This window comes from Trichomycterus rosablanca, chromosome 12 (assembly GCF_030014385.1).
Source record: "Trichomycterus rosablanca isolate fTriRos1 chromosome 12, fTriRos1.hap1, whole genome shotgun sequence".
In the NCBI taxonomy this organism is placed as follows: Eukaryota; Metazoa; Chordata; class Actinopteri; order Siluriformes; family Trichomycteridae; genus Trichomycterus; species Trichomycterus rosablanca.
Window position 1 is genome coordinate 29,379,704 of NC_085999.1, and position 17,512 is coordinate 29,397,215.

General features: G+C 38.3%; 1 protein-coding gene and 1 long non-coding RNA gene across 2 annotated transcripts; both read right to left on the bottom strand.

The window, feature by feature from the left end:
- Positions 1 to 460: 460 nt before the first annotated feature.
- Positions 461 to 1,267, bottom strand: LOC134324619 (uncharacterized). The gene is made up of 2 exons (XR_010014200.1): positions 1,099 to 1,267; positions 461 to 814 (listed from the first exon to the last, which is right to left on the bottom strand). It is a non-coding gene; the product is annotated as an uncharacterized LOC134324619 (long non-coding RNA).
- A 2,331-nt stretch (positions 1,268 to 3,598) lies between these two features.
- On the bottom strand, positions 3,599 to 15,607 carry ifngr2 (interferon gamma receptor 2). The gene is made up of 7 exons (XM_063006522.1): positions 15,525 to 15,607; positions 13,625 to 13,736; positions 12,252 to 12,412; positions 10,335 to 10,489; positions 7,760 to 7,901; positions 6,634 to 6,788; positions 3,599 to 5,712 (listed from the first exon to the last, which is right to left on the bottom strand). The coding sequence occupies exons 1-7, from the start codon at positions 15,574 to 15,576 to the stop codon at positions 5,563 to 5,565; spliced, it is 927 nt and encodes a 308-aa protein (XP_062862592.1). The 5' UTR covers positions 15,577 to 15,607; the 3' UTR covers positions 3,599 to 5,562.
- Between the last annotated feature and the right edge of the window lie 1,905 nt (positions 15,608 to 17,512).

The window sequence follows — 17,512 nt, forward strand, 5'->3', positions numbered from 1 at the left end:
CCCCTTTTGTGTCTGTTGAGCTAAGAGCCATTATAATATGATAAAAATATGACAAATCACAGTGAATTACTTCTCATCTGAATTAGAACACATTAGCTAATGCTAAAATGATTTTTTATAGCCTAACTGGAAATACATGAAATATTTTACAGTAAGCACAATAAATTCATAAATAGTTTATTTACTTTTTGTATTACAAAAGTAGAACCATGTTTCTTTACAGGTCTGCGTGTCATTTAATAATTAAGCTAAGCTAATTATTACAGCTAATTAAGCCGTTAATATAATTCCATATAGTGACAAGTTTATGGCTTTTACACAGTATTATAAGGGGAATGTAAACTTTTTAAGGCTTATGTTAGTTTATGTTTATTCTGTTCTATTAATACAAATATTAAGCGCCTGCGTATTTTAATACACTTAAGCTAAACGTCAGGGACAAGACACCATGAGAACAGCGTTCAACTGAGTACATTTGTTCACAATATTTTATTATGAAATAATATATATTACATTTATTATAAGAGTTGATGGTGGGTATCCAGCCGTCTCTATTTACAGCAGCAATCCAAGCGTTTCACTGTGCGTTCTTTTGGAAATCTGTTCACCTTAAAGCAAGTTTGTACCTGGCATGAGGGAACATCCGCCAACCGAACAACATGGTCCTAACTTAAATTTAGACATACTGTCAATAAAAGAATTGAAGCAGTTGTGCTCAATCGCTATTGTTCTGAGCGCTGTTTACCACCAAGCGGAAGCGTCTTAGGAACATCTACGTCACTTCCTGGACTCATGAATATTCATTTGAAACGGTCTATAAAGGAAAAACAACATCATTGTTCAATCATTGTTTAAAAATAATTTAATATTTATTCGCATTTACTTAATAAAAATGTTAAACAACTGAATTTATCTACAACCATACTGAGATGTAATGTAATGTCTTTCGTATAGTTAGTGTACTGCACACAATGCACAAGTCTTTATTGTATATCTTTCACAATAATAGTTATGGTGTTATTTGGGTTTTAGTCAGTATCTCAGCTGTGAACTAGTTGGCTAGGCTAGGTATTGACACCTTCACACGGCTATTCTAACCTTATTAATAGGGATGGGCGGGTCGATCCAAATATCAATAGTATCAATACTTAAGGTTTACTTTTCCTCCGCTACATTCCGTATGTTTCTCCCGTTTCATAAGAAAGTAGAAACCATGTTTGTACAGGCGCGGCTCCTCTCTCATCTTACATGCTCACCTTACTCCTCATGTTCTTCTGTGTTTTGTTGTGGTACCGTCACGTGACCAAGGGCCCTGAGAGACCGAACACGTGTAGCAGTGAGAGAGAGGAGCGGTGTGTGTGTGTGTGTGTGTGTGTGTGTGTGTGTGTGTGTGTGTGTGTGTGTGTGTGTGTGTGTGTGTGTGTGTGTGTGTGGTTTATTTTCAGAAAAGTGCAGTGAAAGGGATGAATTATGTTTTGTTATTATATAATTGGTTCTGAACAAAAACCTCAGACTTAGTTCATTATAGTAATAAATGCCCTACTCATAAATCTTGTCACACTACTCTTCCCTACATGAAAGTAAACAAACTGCTTTTATATGTAAAACGTATTGGTATCGGTGATACTGGCCCTGTATTTACTTGGTATTGGATCAATACCAAATTTTGCATTATCACACACACCACTATATATTACTGTATGCAAGAAGGTCCTGGGTTCGATCCCCAGGTACTGCGGTCCAGGTCCTTTCTGTGTGGAGTTTGCATGTTCTCCCCGTGTCTGCGTGGGTTTCTTCCGCGTGCTCCGGTTTCCTCCCACAGTCCAAAGACATGCAAGTGAGGTGAATTGGAGATACAAAATTGTCCATGACTGTGTTCGATATAACCTTGTGAACTGATGAATCTTGTGTATTGAGTAACTACCGTTTCTGTCATGAATGTTACCAAAGAGTGTAAAACATGACATTAAAATCCCAATAAACAAACTATATATTACTGTATATGCTTCACACTTTGTGCCAACAGTTCATGGCAGGGCTTGACCTGTTCTAGCATGACTCTATGAAGACATGGACGCCTGCACAGAACCCTGACTTTAACCACATAAAACAAAGGACACTTTTAGAATGAAATGAACTTCACATGCAAATGCTTTCAAATGCTTGTTTGAACAAAATAACTCAAATTCCCACAAACACACTCCAAAAACTTATGGAAAGCCTTTTCTTTATTTATTAGGATTTTAACGTCATGTTTTACACTTTGGTTACATTCATGACAGAAACTGTAGTTACTGGTTACACAAGATTCATCAGTTCACAAGTTTAATGTCAAACACAGTCATGGACAATTTAGTGTCTCCAGTTTTGCACCTCACTTGCATGTCTTTTGACTGTAGGAGGAAACCCACGCAGAAACAGGGAGAACATGCAAACTCCACACAGAAAGGACCCAAACCACCCCACCTGGGGATCGAACCCAGGACCTTCTTGCTGTGAGGCAACAGTGTTACCCACTGAGCCACTGTGCCACCCAAAAGCCTTTTCAAAAGATTGGAGGCTGTTGGGGAGTGAATGGCTAATTGTAATTTTAATATTGTATGTTTATGTTCAAGTTTCAATTTAAAACACTTGGACTAATACAATTTGTAGTTAATCACCAGTGTCCCCAGCCTTGTTTTTGTTCTCTTGTATGCCATTTTCTATAAGTATTGGTTTATTGGTTATTATTATAATATGAACTATTGGTTTATCAAAAATGCAAAAGACTAGGAAATCAAAAGGGGAAATACTGTTTCATAGCACTTTACTTATCACATGATAGTTGACCATGCTTGAAGAAGAAGGTTATTTGCCCTGTTCTATGTACACTAACAGATGTCCACATTTGTTACTGTTACTTTCACAATAGTACAGCAGAGCCAGTTACACTCACTTGGACTCTTGGACACAGATGGCTATGGCAAAATCTTTACTTTTAGAGTTTAAGCATACTTGTTAAGAAATGTCAAAACTAATCATAAACTTCTTCTTCTTGTTGTTCCTCAGCCTTTGTCCTGTTTTTCGATTACGGGGTCGGCATTTCTGGCTTCTTCCCGTTAGGGGTCGCCGGCGGGATTTGGCACAGTTTTTACGCCGAATGCCCTTCCTGACACAACCCTCCCTATTCATCCGGGCTTGGGACCGGCACTACAATGCACCGGTTTGTGCATCTAGCGACTAGGTATCTATAGTACAATTCAGTGTTTCCAATTAGCCTGGTGGCATGTTTTTGGACTGTGGGAGGAAACCGGAGCACCCGGAGGAAACCCACGCGGACACGGGGAGAACATGCAAACTCTGCACAGAAAGGACCCGGACCGCCCCACCTGGGGATTGAACCCAGGACCTTCTTGCTGTGAGGCGACAGTGCTACCCACTAAGCCACTGTGCCGCCCCAAAACTAATCCTAAACAATAAATTTAATATACACATTAAGGTATTTTACCATACATAACAGTTGGCAGTAGGCATTTTGAATAAAATGTTTCCTAGGATATCCTTCCTCTAAAGAAACTGATTTATAAAAAGGCTGAAATAATCACACTGTAATTCTGAATACTTTAGTGGATTTAATTCATTTTAAAAACATGACTTAAAAAGAGTACAAATGAAGCTGTACAAATGAGGCTCAGTATGCTCAATCCATAGTTCATGGCATTTAACAGTGAATTAGCGTGCACTGACAATTTAAAAGACATCAATATTAAAGAAAAACATCAATGAAATGTACCAAATAAAATGAAATAACAAATGACTGAAATATTATTCACAAAGCCTAAAACAGAAGACATTTAAAGTTATATGGGTTATTATAGTGGCATTCAATCTTATATGGAACAACACTACCCTTCCACTACGCTTCCAGTAATGGGCAAAATGCAGAAAAAAACTAACTAACACATTACCTGTATCAGCTACTTCGTTTTACCAGGCACTTATGAAGAATAAAGCATTTTCTATTACATAACACTTAAAGCTTAATTTTTAAATGAGCAATGTTGAATAGTTCCAGCACTGCAACTGTAATCTCTCTTATTTATTGCATTATTCTATTTTACACTGTTTTCACTATATATGCATGAAGGAAAGAGTACAGGTATTAGTGTGTATGAATAGTGGAATTAATGTACTTTATAGTTATCTATGGTGTTCTATAAGCTACTGTGTACTTGAAGACAAATTCTTTGTACATGCAAACACACCTAGCCGATAAAGTCTGCTTCTTGTTGTGATTCTGATATACAAAGGGTCAGCAAAGCTGCATTGTCATTCCCTCAATCAATCAAAGCAAAGACTTGCTTAAATGAATCGGTCTGGCTGAATGCAGACGAGCTGGGTTTACAGCATCTCAAAGTCCAACAACAAAAGCAGTAAGCTAAAATAAACCAAAATTTATTAATTCATTTTGGTTTGGACACCAGACTAAGGCAGCTATGAGCTTTTGTTTTCTTAAAATATTTACATGTATTTACACACTCAGTGGTTCTAAATTAAGTAACTTGCTGTATGGAGAACTATAAGCTAACTACATACTTGCATAACACAATACAGAAACCTGACAAAGCAAAACCACTGCCATTCCAATGTTATTTGCTCTTCTTTAAAACAAAAAAAGGGTTTTAACAGGAGCAGCATGTCTATTGTAATATGCTACAAGACATTAAACTGTCACTTAGTGTTTTATAGAAGTAGCATACCAGTTAAGTTCCTGTGAAACAACATCACAACATTAATTTGATTAATTACTGGTTAAATGGTAAATACTGTACTAAAAAGTGTAAATGTTTGCTATAAAAACAAGCAAACAGAGTGACTGAACGTGCTACCTCACGATTATATGGCACTTACAATCTTCATTACAAATAATCAGAGATTTGTACACATCAGATGTCCTGCTATACTGGTTCTGGACTAGCAATCGGAACCTTGCTGGTTCTAGCCCCATCACTGCCAGGTTGCCACGTTTGTATTCTTGAGCGATGCCCTTAATCCTTAATTTCTTGGAGTGTAAAAAAACATCCACTGTTTGCCAAAAATGTAAATCTATACTGAAAATGACAATAGTGGATTGTACATGTACACAGCTACCTGATTCAGATTGTGGGTCTAGTAGTTAATGCTCAAAAGTAGTTCTTAAAGTGTCAAAGTGCACCTCATCGTCGCCTCTCCTAACAATGGAAATTTCCACTAAATATTAGATAAAGTTCTCACACGTTTCTCTTTTCTCTTTACCCCAACCTATCCAGCTAGAAAGACAACTGTACTCATAATGAAATAACGAGTTTGGCTCACTCAAACACATGGAAAGTGTTCCTCATAAATCATGAAACTTCACAGTTCTATTTTCTAAACAGTCACATCAAGTTCAAGTATTCCACTTGAATTAGTTTGGGGCTGTAGGTAAAAAAGAGAAGGTTAAGAAGCAAACTGTTCACAAGCACATCAGTCAAACAATGTGTAAACATATAAAATAACAAACGTGAGCATAACGATGAATAAAGTATTATGTGCTTTGTTCATTCAGCGAAGCACAGGGGCTGAAGATTCCCCTGCATCCCGGCTGCCCTCTTCTTGTCCAACTTCTTGCACCACAGTTACGAAGTCAAATGATTCTTGCACGTGGCTAGAAGAAGGAGAAATCGGGTGCTCGTAGGATTCCATAAAAAGAAACTGTAGGAAGAGAAGTTTAGTTTATTATGAGTCATTTTCTTACAATATGGTACAAATTTGGCCAACACATCAAACTGTAAATGTGACAGAATCATGATCCTCAGATGGGTTATGCCTACACGATTTTTGCCCTGATTTTCGCTCGCCGACTGGTCAGCACTAGATTTGCCGGCTCGGGAGCAACTCTGTGTTTGCTCGGCGATTGAAACTTGGCTCTCAATCGCTATGTGTGAACTACTCGACAACTCAATCCAAGATTGAGATTTCTAGCATGTCGAATATCTGAATCTGAATTGCCCGACTGGCAATGACTGCCATGTCGAACAGTCAATGAGAACGCAAGATACGGTGTGAGGGGAAACGCAGGGGAGAAGTTGTAAACATATATTTTCATATATTTTATAAAAATATACTTTCTATCAGAATACATCTGCACACACACACATTTTACAGTATTTATGAACTGATCGTTCTCTACAAACATAACACCAACATTGCATTGCAAAAAACATTTATTAACCTCCAACTCACTATAGAACAATCCATGCTGCTCGCATGGCCCAATCCACTCAGATTCATTTATTTTTTCTCCTTGATTTTTACGCTGCACATCGGTGCACAAACATTGATCGCTCGCTACTTGTTGACGTGCAATTCTGGACGTGGTATCATTAAACTCCTCGTCACAGCGACCTGACGACTTGGAAAGTCGTGTAGTGTGAACTTGGCATTAGTCTACTCATCATTCAAATACCCACAGAAAGTTAAAAGCATTTGATTTATTTCATACATTTGATCATTGATTTTATACATTTATTAGAAATGGGTGAGACTGAAACATCAACTCACAGTGTATGTATGGCTTTTACATTCCTACTACAAACCCCTGTTGTTTAAACTAGAGAAAAAAGTAAATGGTACCTCTTTAAAATGCACAGGAATGTCCAGAGGTGGACGAAGCAGTATTTTAATCCGTCTGTAATGTATGTAAACATAATATATACAGCATCCCAGCATGGCCAATCCACCAACAGTTAGCACACCTAACAGGATAATGCGCAGTGTTCTTTGACCCGCTAGACAGACAAACAAAGAGAGGAACAAGGACAGGATGTAAATTTTTTCTATAAAGTTTGAGTAGCTTCAAACCTAGTGGACTGTTTACTAAATTGCCAGTTTGGGTTAGAAGGGGGAGCACATTGGTCAGATTCACATAGCAGCCAACAGAAAAGACCTTCAATATCGCTTTTTAAAGCATCTTGGACAGGTCACCAGTCCATCTCAGTTCAAACACACACACTCACTCAGACACACATTCCTAGGGGGACTTCTAGTAACTTCAATTAACCTGACTCTGTGTCTTTGGACTGTTGGAGGAAACTGGAACACCGGGAGGAAACCCACACAGAAAAGATCAAAACTGCTCCATCTGGAAACTGAACTCAGAACCTTCTTGCTGTGATGCGAGCCACCATGCTACCTCTCATTTATCTTATAATTGGTTAAATTAAATGTATAAGTTATGGCACCCAGGTGGCACAGCAGGATATTCTGCTAGCACACCAGCACCGAGTTTCTGAACTCCTCGGTTCGAAACTCGGTGTTGCCACCGGTCGGCTGGGCGCAATCTGGCGGGCATAGTTGGCAGTGCCTGCAGCAGATACTAATTGCCCACCGTATCTGGGTGGGGGCCGGACTATGTGTGGGATCTTTATACGCTGTGTAAGGACCCTGATTGGCGGAAGAGACGCCTGTGCATAAAGCACGAGCGAGAAGAGGAGGGCTGTACACGTGTCGGAAGAGGCGTGTACAGCGACGTGCTCTCCTTGGATGCAATCTGGTATCTCTCAGCAGCGGAAAACAAAATTGAGTGTGCTAAATCGGGAGGAAAATGCATTTAAAAAAATGTACAAGTTATTTCTAACACTGTTATTATTATATCTAATATATCTAATACTAGTTCTCCATATGATTTCACTTCAGAAGGATGAGTCTGATAAAACGTGACAGTATAAACAGTAAAATGTCAAATTGAAGGGCAACTTACAACTTTCAGGGATCAGTTCGCATAATTTACGACTAGGTTTTCCGTAAGGTTTCTGAAAAGCCAAGTATTTGACCTGGAAACAGTACTCCTGTCCTGCCTCAAGGTCCTCAAGAACCAAGGGGTTGGGGCCGAAATCATGCTCCTGAGAAATACAAAAATATATCTCATTTAAGTTTGCTGAGAAAGTCAGTAGAAAATAGATGTCACATTTGATGTCAAAGCTTTTTATTTATTTAAACATTATAAAAGTAATTATTTAAAATAATTATTTTAACAATCAGTAGATAAATACTCAACCAATTTTTGTTTTTATTATTTAATATACACTGATCAGGCATAACATTAAAACCACCTCCTTGTTTCTACACTCACTGTCCATTTTATCAGCTCCACTTACCATAGAGAAGCACTTTGTAGTTCTACAATTACTGACTGTAGTTCATCTATTTCTCTGCATGCTTTTTTAGCCTGCTTTCACCCTGTTCTTCAATGGTCAGAACCCCCACCGTGCAGGTATTTCTTAGGTGGTGGATCATTCTCAGCACTGCAGTGACAATGACATGGTGGTGGTGTGTTAATGTGTGTTGTGCTGGTATGAGTGGATCAGACACAGTTGCTGAAGTTTTTTAGTACTGTGTCCACTCGCTGTCCACTCTATTAGACACTCCTACCTAGTTGGTCCACCTTGTAGATGTCAGAGACGATCGCTCATCTATTGCTGCTGTTTGAGTTGGTCATCTTCTAGACCCTTATCAGTGGTCACAGGGTGCTGTTGGCTGGATATATTTTTGTCCAGCAGTGACAGTGAGGTGTTTAAAAACTCCATCAGCGCTGCTGTGTCTGATCCACTCATACCAGCACAACACACACTAATAATAATAATAATAATACATTTTATTTATATAGCGCTTTTGAAGATACTCAAAGACGCTTTACATAAGACAAATAATCAAAACAAATACGTACATACACCATACAAATCATAGTACAAAATCAAAATAGTACATCAACATCAAGAATAATTAAGATAAAAACAAAGAGAGCAGCATAAGACAGTTCATTAAAAATTAGCTAAATTATGAGAGAGAACAACAAATATAGAACAATTTCTTAAAATTAGACAGAAACAGGACAGATTTACATGCAATCAGGAAACTGAAAACTTTACAAGTTTTAGGATCTAGGACTTCACATTTCTGTCGTGATCTAAGTATAAAAACTATTAAAAAGAATAGCAAAAATAAAAGCATTTATTTCGTGTTGTTACAAGTTAAATGCCATATTGAATAGATGAGTTTTGAGAAGTGACTTGAATTTGGACAGGTCAGGACAATCTCGTAGGTGTTTGGGGAGAGCATTCCATAAAGATGGAGCAGCTATGGAAAAGGCCCTGTCACCCCAGGTCCGGTGCTTGGTCCTAGAGGGTATGGACAGTAGGTTAGCCTCAGAAGAGCGAAGGCTACGGGAGGGAATGTGCTGATGGAGCAGGTCGGTGAGGTAGGATGGGGCCTGATTATGGAGAGCTTTGTGAGTGAATAGAAGAATTTTGAATTGAATGCGTTGAGCAACGGGAAGCCAATGAAGTTTTTGTAGAACAGGTGTAATATGATCACGGGAGCGAGTATGAGTAAGGAGGCGAGCAGCTGAATTCTGGATATACTGAAGTTTTTTTAGGATTTTGTTAGATGTACCATAAAGGATGCTATTGCAATAATCAATTCTGGATGTAATAAAAGCATGAATCAAGGTTTCGGCGGCAGAAAAGGAGAGTGATGGACGTAGACGTGCTATGTTTTTTAGATGAAAGAAAGCAGTTTTGGTGATGTGATTTACATGGAGGTCAAAAGAGAGGTTGCTATCAAAAATTACACCAAGATTTCGGATGTTAGAAGACGGAGACAAAGTGTCATTATCAATGGTAATTTGAAAATTTTTTGTGGTTTTTGCCAGGGTTGTAGGACCTACGATGATCATATCTGATTTTTCACAGTTTAATTTGAGGAAATTAGCTTTCATCCACAAAAATTGAAAATATGGAGAGCTTTGTGAGTGAATAGAAGAATTTTGAATTGAATGCGTTGAGCAACGGGAAGCCAATGAAGTTTTTGTAGAACAGGTGTAATATGATCACGGGAGCGAGTATGAGTAAGGAGGCGAGCAGCTGAATTCTGGATATACTGAAGTTTTTTTAACTAACACACCACCACCATGTCAGTGTCACTGCTGTGCTGAGAATCATCCACCACCTAAATAATACCTCCTCTGTGGTGGTCCTGTGGGGGTCCTGACCATTGAAGAACAGGGTGAAAGCAGGTTAAAAAAGCATGCAGAGAAATAGATGGACTACAGTCGGTAATTGTAGAACTACAAAGTGCTCCTAGATGGTAAGTGGAGCTGATAAAATGGGCAGTGAGTGTAGAAACAATGAGGTGGTCATAATGTTATGCCTGATCGGTGTACTTCTGATGTATTAATCCAATTTAATATTACACACAATGTGTTTTGACTTTTTTTGGGGGGTTGGATATTTCAGATTGCAACTTTTATTAAAATCAAGAAAGCTACTCCACCAGACCTGTATATTATCTGGGCTACTTGTTTTCCAGTATAGACCTCTCAACATTAAGTGACTTCCATGCTCTTCCCCTAGACTCTTGTCTCTGTCTTGCACCCACAATAGCACCCGGTCCGTTTCCACCTTCAAAGTTATCTGAGGGCTACATACATTATCTGTGTGGAGAAATACAGCAGACTGTTAAAAGTGAGGTTTCAGGAAAAATAGTATAACAGGCCTAAGTGAGCAGGACTAATACAAGAAAACATCAGACACAGTCTCTAATCAATTAATCCCCCCACCACCACCTTCAACAGCGACAGCTGCATCCAAACGTTTCCAATGATTGATGATCAGTTTGGAATTTTGGGACACTGTCTTTTGAGAAGAATCAGCTTAGTTTAGCCACACTTGAGGTCTCTGTGGCAAAGCATCCCCTCAACATAACTGCCATGTTTGACTGTATTATGTTTAGATTGTGGAATTCTGTGTTAGTTTTACATCAGATGATATGAGACCCATGTCTTCCAACAGTCCACAAAACAATATTTCCAGTGGCCAATGGCCAAAATGTTAAAAAGCCACTGCTATTCACACAACTTTGGCAGAATCTAAAAGCTTGATTCAGATTGATTAAGTGTTGTGTGGAATCATGATTCATGGTGATTAACGGTGATGCTCCAGGGAGACATCTTTGAAGAGCTGGTGAGAAATACAGCCATTACTGCACCTCGACCACAGTTACTCAAGAAGGAAATTGTGTAATTGTATGTGAAGCCTTTTCAGCAGCTGATACTGGTGAGCTGCTTCACTGTAAAGTCAATTTATTCTGAAGGGAAAATCTACCACAATCATACACTGATCAGCCATAACATTAAAACCACCTCCTTATTTCTACATTTACTGTCCATTTTATCAGCTCCACTTACCATATAAAAGCACTTCACATACTTTTTTAACTTGCTTTTACCCTGTTTTTCAATGGTCAGGACCACCACAGAGTAGGTATTATTTAGGTGGTGGATCATTCTCAGCACTGCAGTGACAATGATATGGTGGTGGTGTGTCAGTGTGTGTTGTGCTGCTATGAGTGGATCAGACACAGTTGCTGAAGTTCTTTAATACTGTGTCCACTCACTGTCCACTCTATTAGACACTCCTACCTAGTTGGTCCACCTTGTAGATGTAAAGTCAGAGACGATCGCTCATCTATTGCTGCTGTTAGAGTTGGACATCTTCTAGACCTTCATCAGTGGTCACAGGATGCTGCCCATGGGGCACTGTTTGCTGGATGTTTTTGGTTGGTGGACTATTCTCAGTCCAGCAGTGACAGTGAGGTGTTTAAAAACTCCAGCAGCAATGTGTCTGATCCACTCATACCAGCACAACACCTATACCAGCATAATACCTACTCTGTAGTGGTCCTGTGGGGGTCCTGATCATTGAAGAACAGCATGAAAGGGGGCTAACAAAGCATGCAGAGAAACAGATGGACTACAGTCAGTAATTGTAGAACTAGAAAGTGCTTCTATATGGTAAGTGGAGCTGATAAAATAGACAGTGAGTGTAGAAACAAGGAGGTGGTTTTGATGTTATGGCTGATCAGTGTAAGTGACTTTATCTAATTGTCTGGTTTGTTTTTATTGGATCTGTTAAAAGCTTAGGCATTATTTTTTGCTGTTTTGAGCTTGGGCCCATGTTGTACCTAAAGTGTATTTTATCTTATTTAGATGCAGACTGGGAAAACAGTCATTTCCATCCCTTGATTTCTAACTTCTCCCTTCTTGGATGATTGGCTTGCCATCTTTTATCATCCTAATGACCCCCCCCAACAGAAATGTCATATTCACATTATACTAAAATCATATAAAGGCAAATAAACATACTACAATAAGTGAAGTACAGTCCTTGATGGAGAAAGAAAACAAGCAGCCTTACTGTGTGCACACTGGACCTGTTCAGACACTCGCCAGGCTGATGTCTGGTTTTCTCTTTCTGCACGCACACGAAAGTGCTTCCCATAAAAATCCTCAGCAGCAGAGCTGAAGTCAAACGACCGATGCTTGCAGTCACACACGGTTTGCCAGGCTCCTGATGACCTAAAAAGTAAGTTATCAGAAATTAAATGAAGTCTGTGTGGAAAACTGTGTGTCATTGTTTGTCACAATATGCTCCAATTTGTTCATCAATCTCTTGATGGTGTGAAAATAAAAGCCCATATGCTTTTACACCTCCTCACCCTTGAACATTGATTCAAACCTCAATTACCTCATGAACAACATAGATTTACCTCTTGAACAACATAGGTTTATACCTCAACTACCTCATCAAAGTGCACACTAAGTGTATCTAAATGTCAGGACATAAAGTCATTATAAAGCTGTTATTATACAGGAACAGTGGAAGCAATATAAGAAAATTCAGTTTCTTTAATTCCTAAAAAATAACTTTTTTTCAGGACTGTAGAAGCAGTGTGTATTTTACTGTGGGCCAAAAAATTTTAAAACATAAGTAAAAATGCTTCTATTTTGCATTTTTTCTAACATAGTACAACATACAATGTTGTACTATGTAACAACAACATCATACAAAAAACACATTGAGGTGAATGGCTTGTGTTACACTTGTCAGTGTAATAAACATGTCTGTACGGAAACCAAGCTATTAACAATTCTACAGTATATTACACGAGTGTCCAGACAGTGGACAGAAGTTTTCATAAAGTTAGCAATAATAAAGCCCATCAATTTCTAAGATTGTCATGGCAGCTATTAAAGGGCAAACCTAAACAGCTGTCTCATAATAGCTGCTCTGACATTCTCAGAACCACACAAATGATGAGTAGATAAAAGAAATGACTAAGACATATTAAAATTATTAGGACATCATGTATGTGACGACATGTCCTATCAATTTCCTATGATGGTTAACTTTTAAATCATTCCTGGCACTTGCAGTATCAGCATGGGTAAAAAAGGGCTCCGATACCATGATGTAAATTCTGACATGCACACTTTTTCTATTTTCTAATTGTATCAGTTTCATACTAAACAATTCTATAACACTAAAAAAAGAATCAGAACAAACCCACTAGGTTTGTGTTATATGACACAAATTGTCCAGAATACCTTATCATTTGTCCCAGAGAATGTCATTTTAATCCATTAATGCAGCAAATGGTCAAACAGCTGCAAACAAGCCTAAGATTGCTATGCGCAAGGCCAAGCTTTGGCTGAAGTGGTGTAAAGCATGCCACCACTGGACTATGGAGCAGTAAATACTAGATCTCTGGAATGATGACTTATACTTACGTGTTGTATTGAACTGTGTACATCACATTACTGTCATTTCCAGAAAACTTCCATGTGAACACCGATAATCTGATTTTCAGATTCTGTGGTGATGACAGTTCACTCGAACAGACTGAAATAGTGGAGATAATGTTGAATATAGAAATTATGTACACTCAAACACATACAGTTTAAACAATTGAGGGTCAAGGGCCTTGTTTAAGAGCCCATGGCAACCTGGCAGTGCTGTGGATTGAATCAGTGGCCTTTCCATTACTAGTTCAGTGCCTTTACCCCTGAGGTATGACTGCCAACAATGGCTTATTAAAACGTAAAACAAAAAGTAGAATCAGATTCATCCAGCTTGTACCTAAATGCACTCAGAGCTGAATTGCGACAATGTTGTCCACATGACCAGGTGCTGAACAGACACAATTTACCATGTCTAAAGGAGAGATGGTTATATACGGCTTCTCCTCATTGCTTTGCAACAGCAACCTCTGCTATCTGGTCAAGGTGCTGCTAACAAGTGGTATAAAAACACATGGTGCATAGCATGACCATCCATACGGATCTTTGCAAGAATCTACTTCTGGCCAGCAGCAGGGGAAAATATTTTAATAGATTATTACAGTTTATTTGCTAAATATATCTTATTGATTGCAACAAATACAATATTAAATGTGATATTTATATATAGAACATCAACAAAACATGGAATTTGACTGGGGTGTCTTATGGGGTCTGAAACAGTATCTCAAATAGCTGATACATGCTGCACTACGAAGGAGGTGTTTAAAAACTCCAGCAGCGCTGCTGTGTCTTATCCACTCATACCAGCACAACACACATACACACCACCACCATGTGTGTTATTTTTAATTAAAATGAAGCTTTATGTATTTCTAGTTCAAGGCTAGTGGCAGAATAAAACTGCTTTTGAACATATGAAACATTAAGAACAAGTAAAAAGGGATTCTACCATCTTCTGGTTGACACGAGGTAGTGGAATTAGAAAAAATAAAAATAAAAGAGCTGTTTTCTGTTAGAATACTTCTCCAAAACTCACAAGATGGTGTGTTACAGAAATCTACATCCTGTCAGGCAGTGTAGCCTACATTTCAAAGCATCATAATAGTCTGAACAAGCATGAATGCTATAAAACTATAAAAACATGTTGGACTGTGACCATGTAAATAGTTTTTGGGGGAACATTCAACTAACCACTGCAACTTCACCTTAAGTAATCTAAATTTATATGCTGACCACATATATCATTTAATTTAGGTAACTAAATGGACATACAGTACTTTTAATAAGCTTGTGTAATTTATAATAAGTTGTTTAACAAATAAGAAGCTACTCACTGCATCAGTTAGGGTTAAATAACTTGTTGCCAGCTGAAACAATCACCCACATGCAGTAATTATCCAATGGGAGGCTCTAACCTATTTGCTTAGTTAAATCCAGGTGGTGACCTTTTTTTGGCCAGGCAGTGTAGAATCATTTACTAGGGTCCCAGAATTTCCCTGTTGCATATAAAATGTCATTAAATAAGATATTTAAGTAATTAATTATCTTCTAGACTTTAAGAAGCTGGGTTTACATTCAAGCTTTTGCTGAAGGTCGATCTTTATTACAACTGTGAGGCGTCAGAGTTAAAATTCCTACTTCTGCAAACACACACCACTGTTCAGAATAAATACACAAACAACAGCATTTGTTTTAGTAAACCTGACGTTACACAAATGTAAAAGTGGCTTTTTTATTCAAACTACTTTAAAAAGACTTGATCTAAGTCGCGTCCTTTATTTTTTCTATCATTTTTCAAACACTGGTCAGTCAACAAAGCAAATCGTTAGCCAAGCTACTGCTATTTTTAGCTGTCTGGCTTTGAAAGAAAATATGAAATATATCTTACCTCGGTGTGTAATTAACACCAGACATGAAAGAAAGACGGTTTTCCAATCCATTACAGCCGAAAATATTGTTTTAACCACATCCAAATCATGTTTAACACGACTGACTGAAAGCACAGCAGTATCCCAAATAGCTGCACTACGAAGGAGGAAGAAGCCATTCTTTCTTCCTCTATTTAGTGCACTTGTACACTAACTGGAAATTTATTTGATACGCGGCCATTTCAATACATCCGGTAAAACAAAAAGTAAAAAAGGTATACTTATTGTATCGTTGCTATTGTACAGTCCACGTTGTCCAGTGGCTGCATATGCTAGCTCTGTATTCTAATGTACAGAAAGTTCACTTGGACAGGTCTGGTGTATGAAATAAACCAGTATTCTGATTTTACAGGTACTTCCCTGCTTCATGGCCGCTGCGGTTTTTGTGGTCGAAGTGTCAACGGTTAAGAGTATCACACACACACCCACACCCCGAGTTCTCACATATATACCATACCATTACAGTGTTCTGTGTGTGAATGTGTGATCAGCCATACCATTAAAACCACCTCCTTGTTTCTACACTCACTATTTTATCAGCTCCACTTACCATATAGAAGCACTTTGTAGTTCTACAATTACTGACTGTAGTCCATCTGTTTCTCTGCATGCTTTGTTAGCCCCCTTTTATGCTGTTCTTCAACGGACAGGACCACTACACAGCAGGTATTACTTAGGTGGTAGATCATTCTCAGCACTGCAGTGACATGGTGGTGGTGTGTTAGTGTGTGTTGTGCTGGTATGAGTTTTTAAATACTGTGTCCACTAGACACTAGACATTAGACACTCCTACAAATTTGGTCCACCTTGTAGATGTAAAGTCAGAGACGATCGCTCATCTATTACTGCTGTTTGAGTTGGTCATCTTCTAGACCTTCATCAGTGGTCACAGGACGCTGCCCATGGGGCACTGTTGGCTGGATGTTTTTGGTTGGTGGACTATTCTCAGTCCAGCGGTGACAGTGAGGTGTTTAAAAACTCCAGCAGCGCTGCTGTGTCTTATCCACTCATACCAGCACAACACACACTAACACACCACCACCATGTGTGTTATTTTTAATTAAAATGAAGCTTTATGTATTTCTAGTTCAAGGCTAGTGGCTGAATAAAATTGCTTTTGAACTTATGAAACATTAAGAAGAAGTAAAAAGGGATTCTTCCATCTTCTGGTTGACACGAGGTAGTGGAATTAGAAAAAATAAAAACAAAAGAGTTGTTTTCTGTTAGAATACTTCTCCAAAACTCACAAGGTGGTGTGTTAAAGAAATCTACATCCTGTCAGGCACATAGTGAGTGTAGCCTACATTTCAGAGCATCATAATAGTCTGAACAAGCATGAATGCTATAAAACTATAAAAACATGTTGGACTGTGACTATGTAAATAGTTTTTGGGGGAACATTCAACTAACCACTGCAACTTCACCTTAAGTAATCTAAATTTATATGCTAATCACATATATCATTTAATTTAGGTAACTAAATGGACATACAGTACTTTTAATAAGCTTCTGTAATTTATAACAAGTTAAATAATTTGGAGTTAATTCCTTCAAAATCAACAGTTGGAATGAATTACATTCTACATATGTAGGTTTTAATGTATGTTAAAACCGCTGCTTGTAATTGAGTTTAGTTACTTATGGTAATTAAATACAGCAGATATGGATGGGGTAAAATGACGGGAGGTATCTTCAAGGGATGCTTATGTGCAGCTGGTGGAGTCAGTGCTTCGATGAGTCAGAGCTGTTTAGACAAAATATAGGCAGGTTATCATAATTTTTGTCTCATCAGTATATTTCCCAATTACTGCCATTGCCTATTACTGCCACTGATGATAATACCATTGTAATTTCATTGGTAATGTATTTTGCATTGTTGACATTATTTGGCAATACAGCTCTGTATAGGTTGGCAAGCACAGCAGGCATTGTCCCTTTTCTTTCCCTT

Excerpts from the sequence above, each read along its gene's own strand:
- ifngr2 (XM_063006522.1), bottom strand. The coding sequence starts at position 15,576 with ATGGATTGGAAAACCGTCTTTCTTTCATGTCTGGTGTTAATTACACAC. Across the intron at positions 13,737-15,524 it reads GGTGTTAATTACACACCGAG|TCTGTTCGAGTGAACTGTCA; the intron begins GTAAGATATATT and ends CCACTATTTCAG. Across the intron at positions 12,413-13,624 it reads TACACAGTTCAATACAACAC|GTCATCAGGAGCCTGGCAAA; the intron begins GTAAGTATAAGT and ends CTTACTTTTTAG.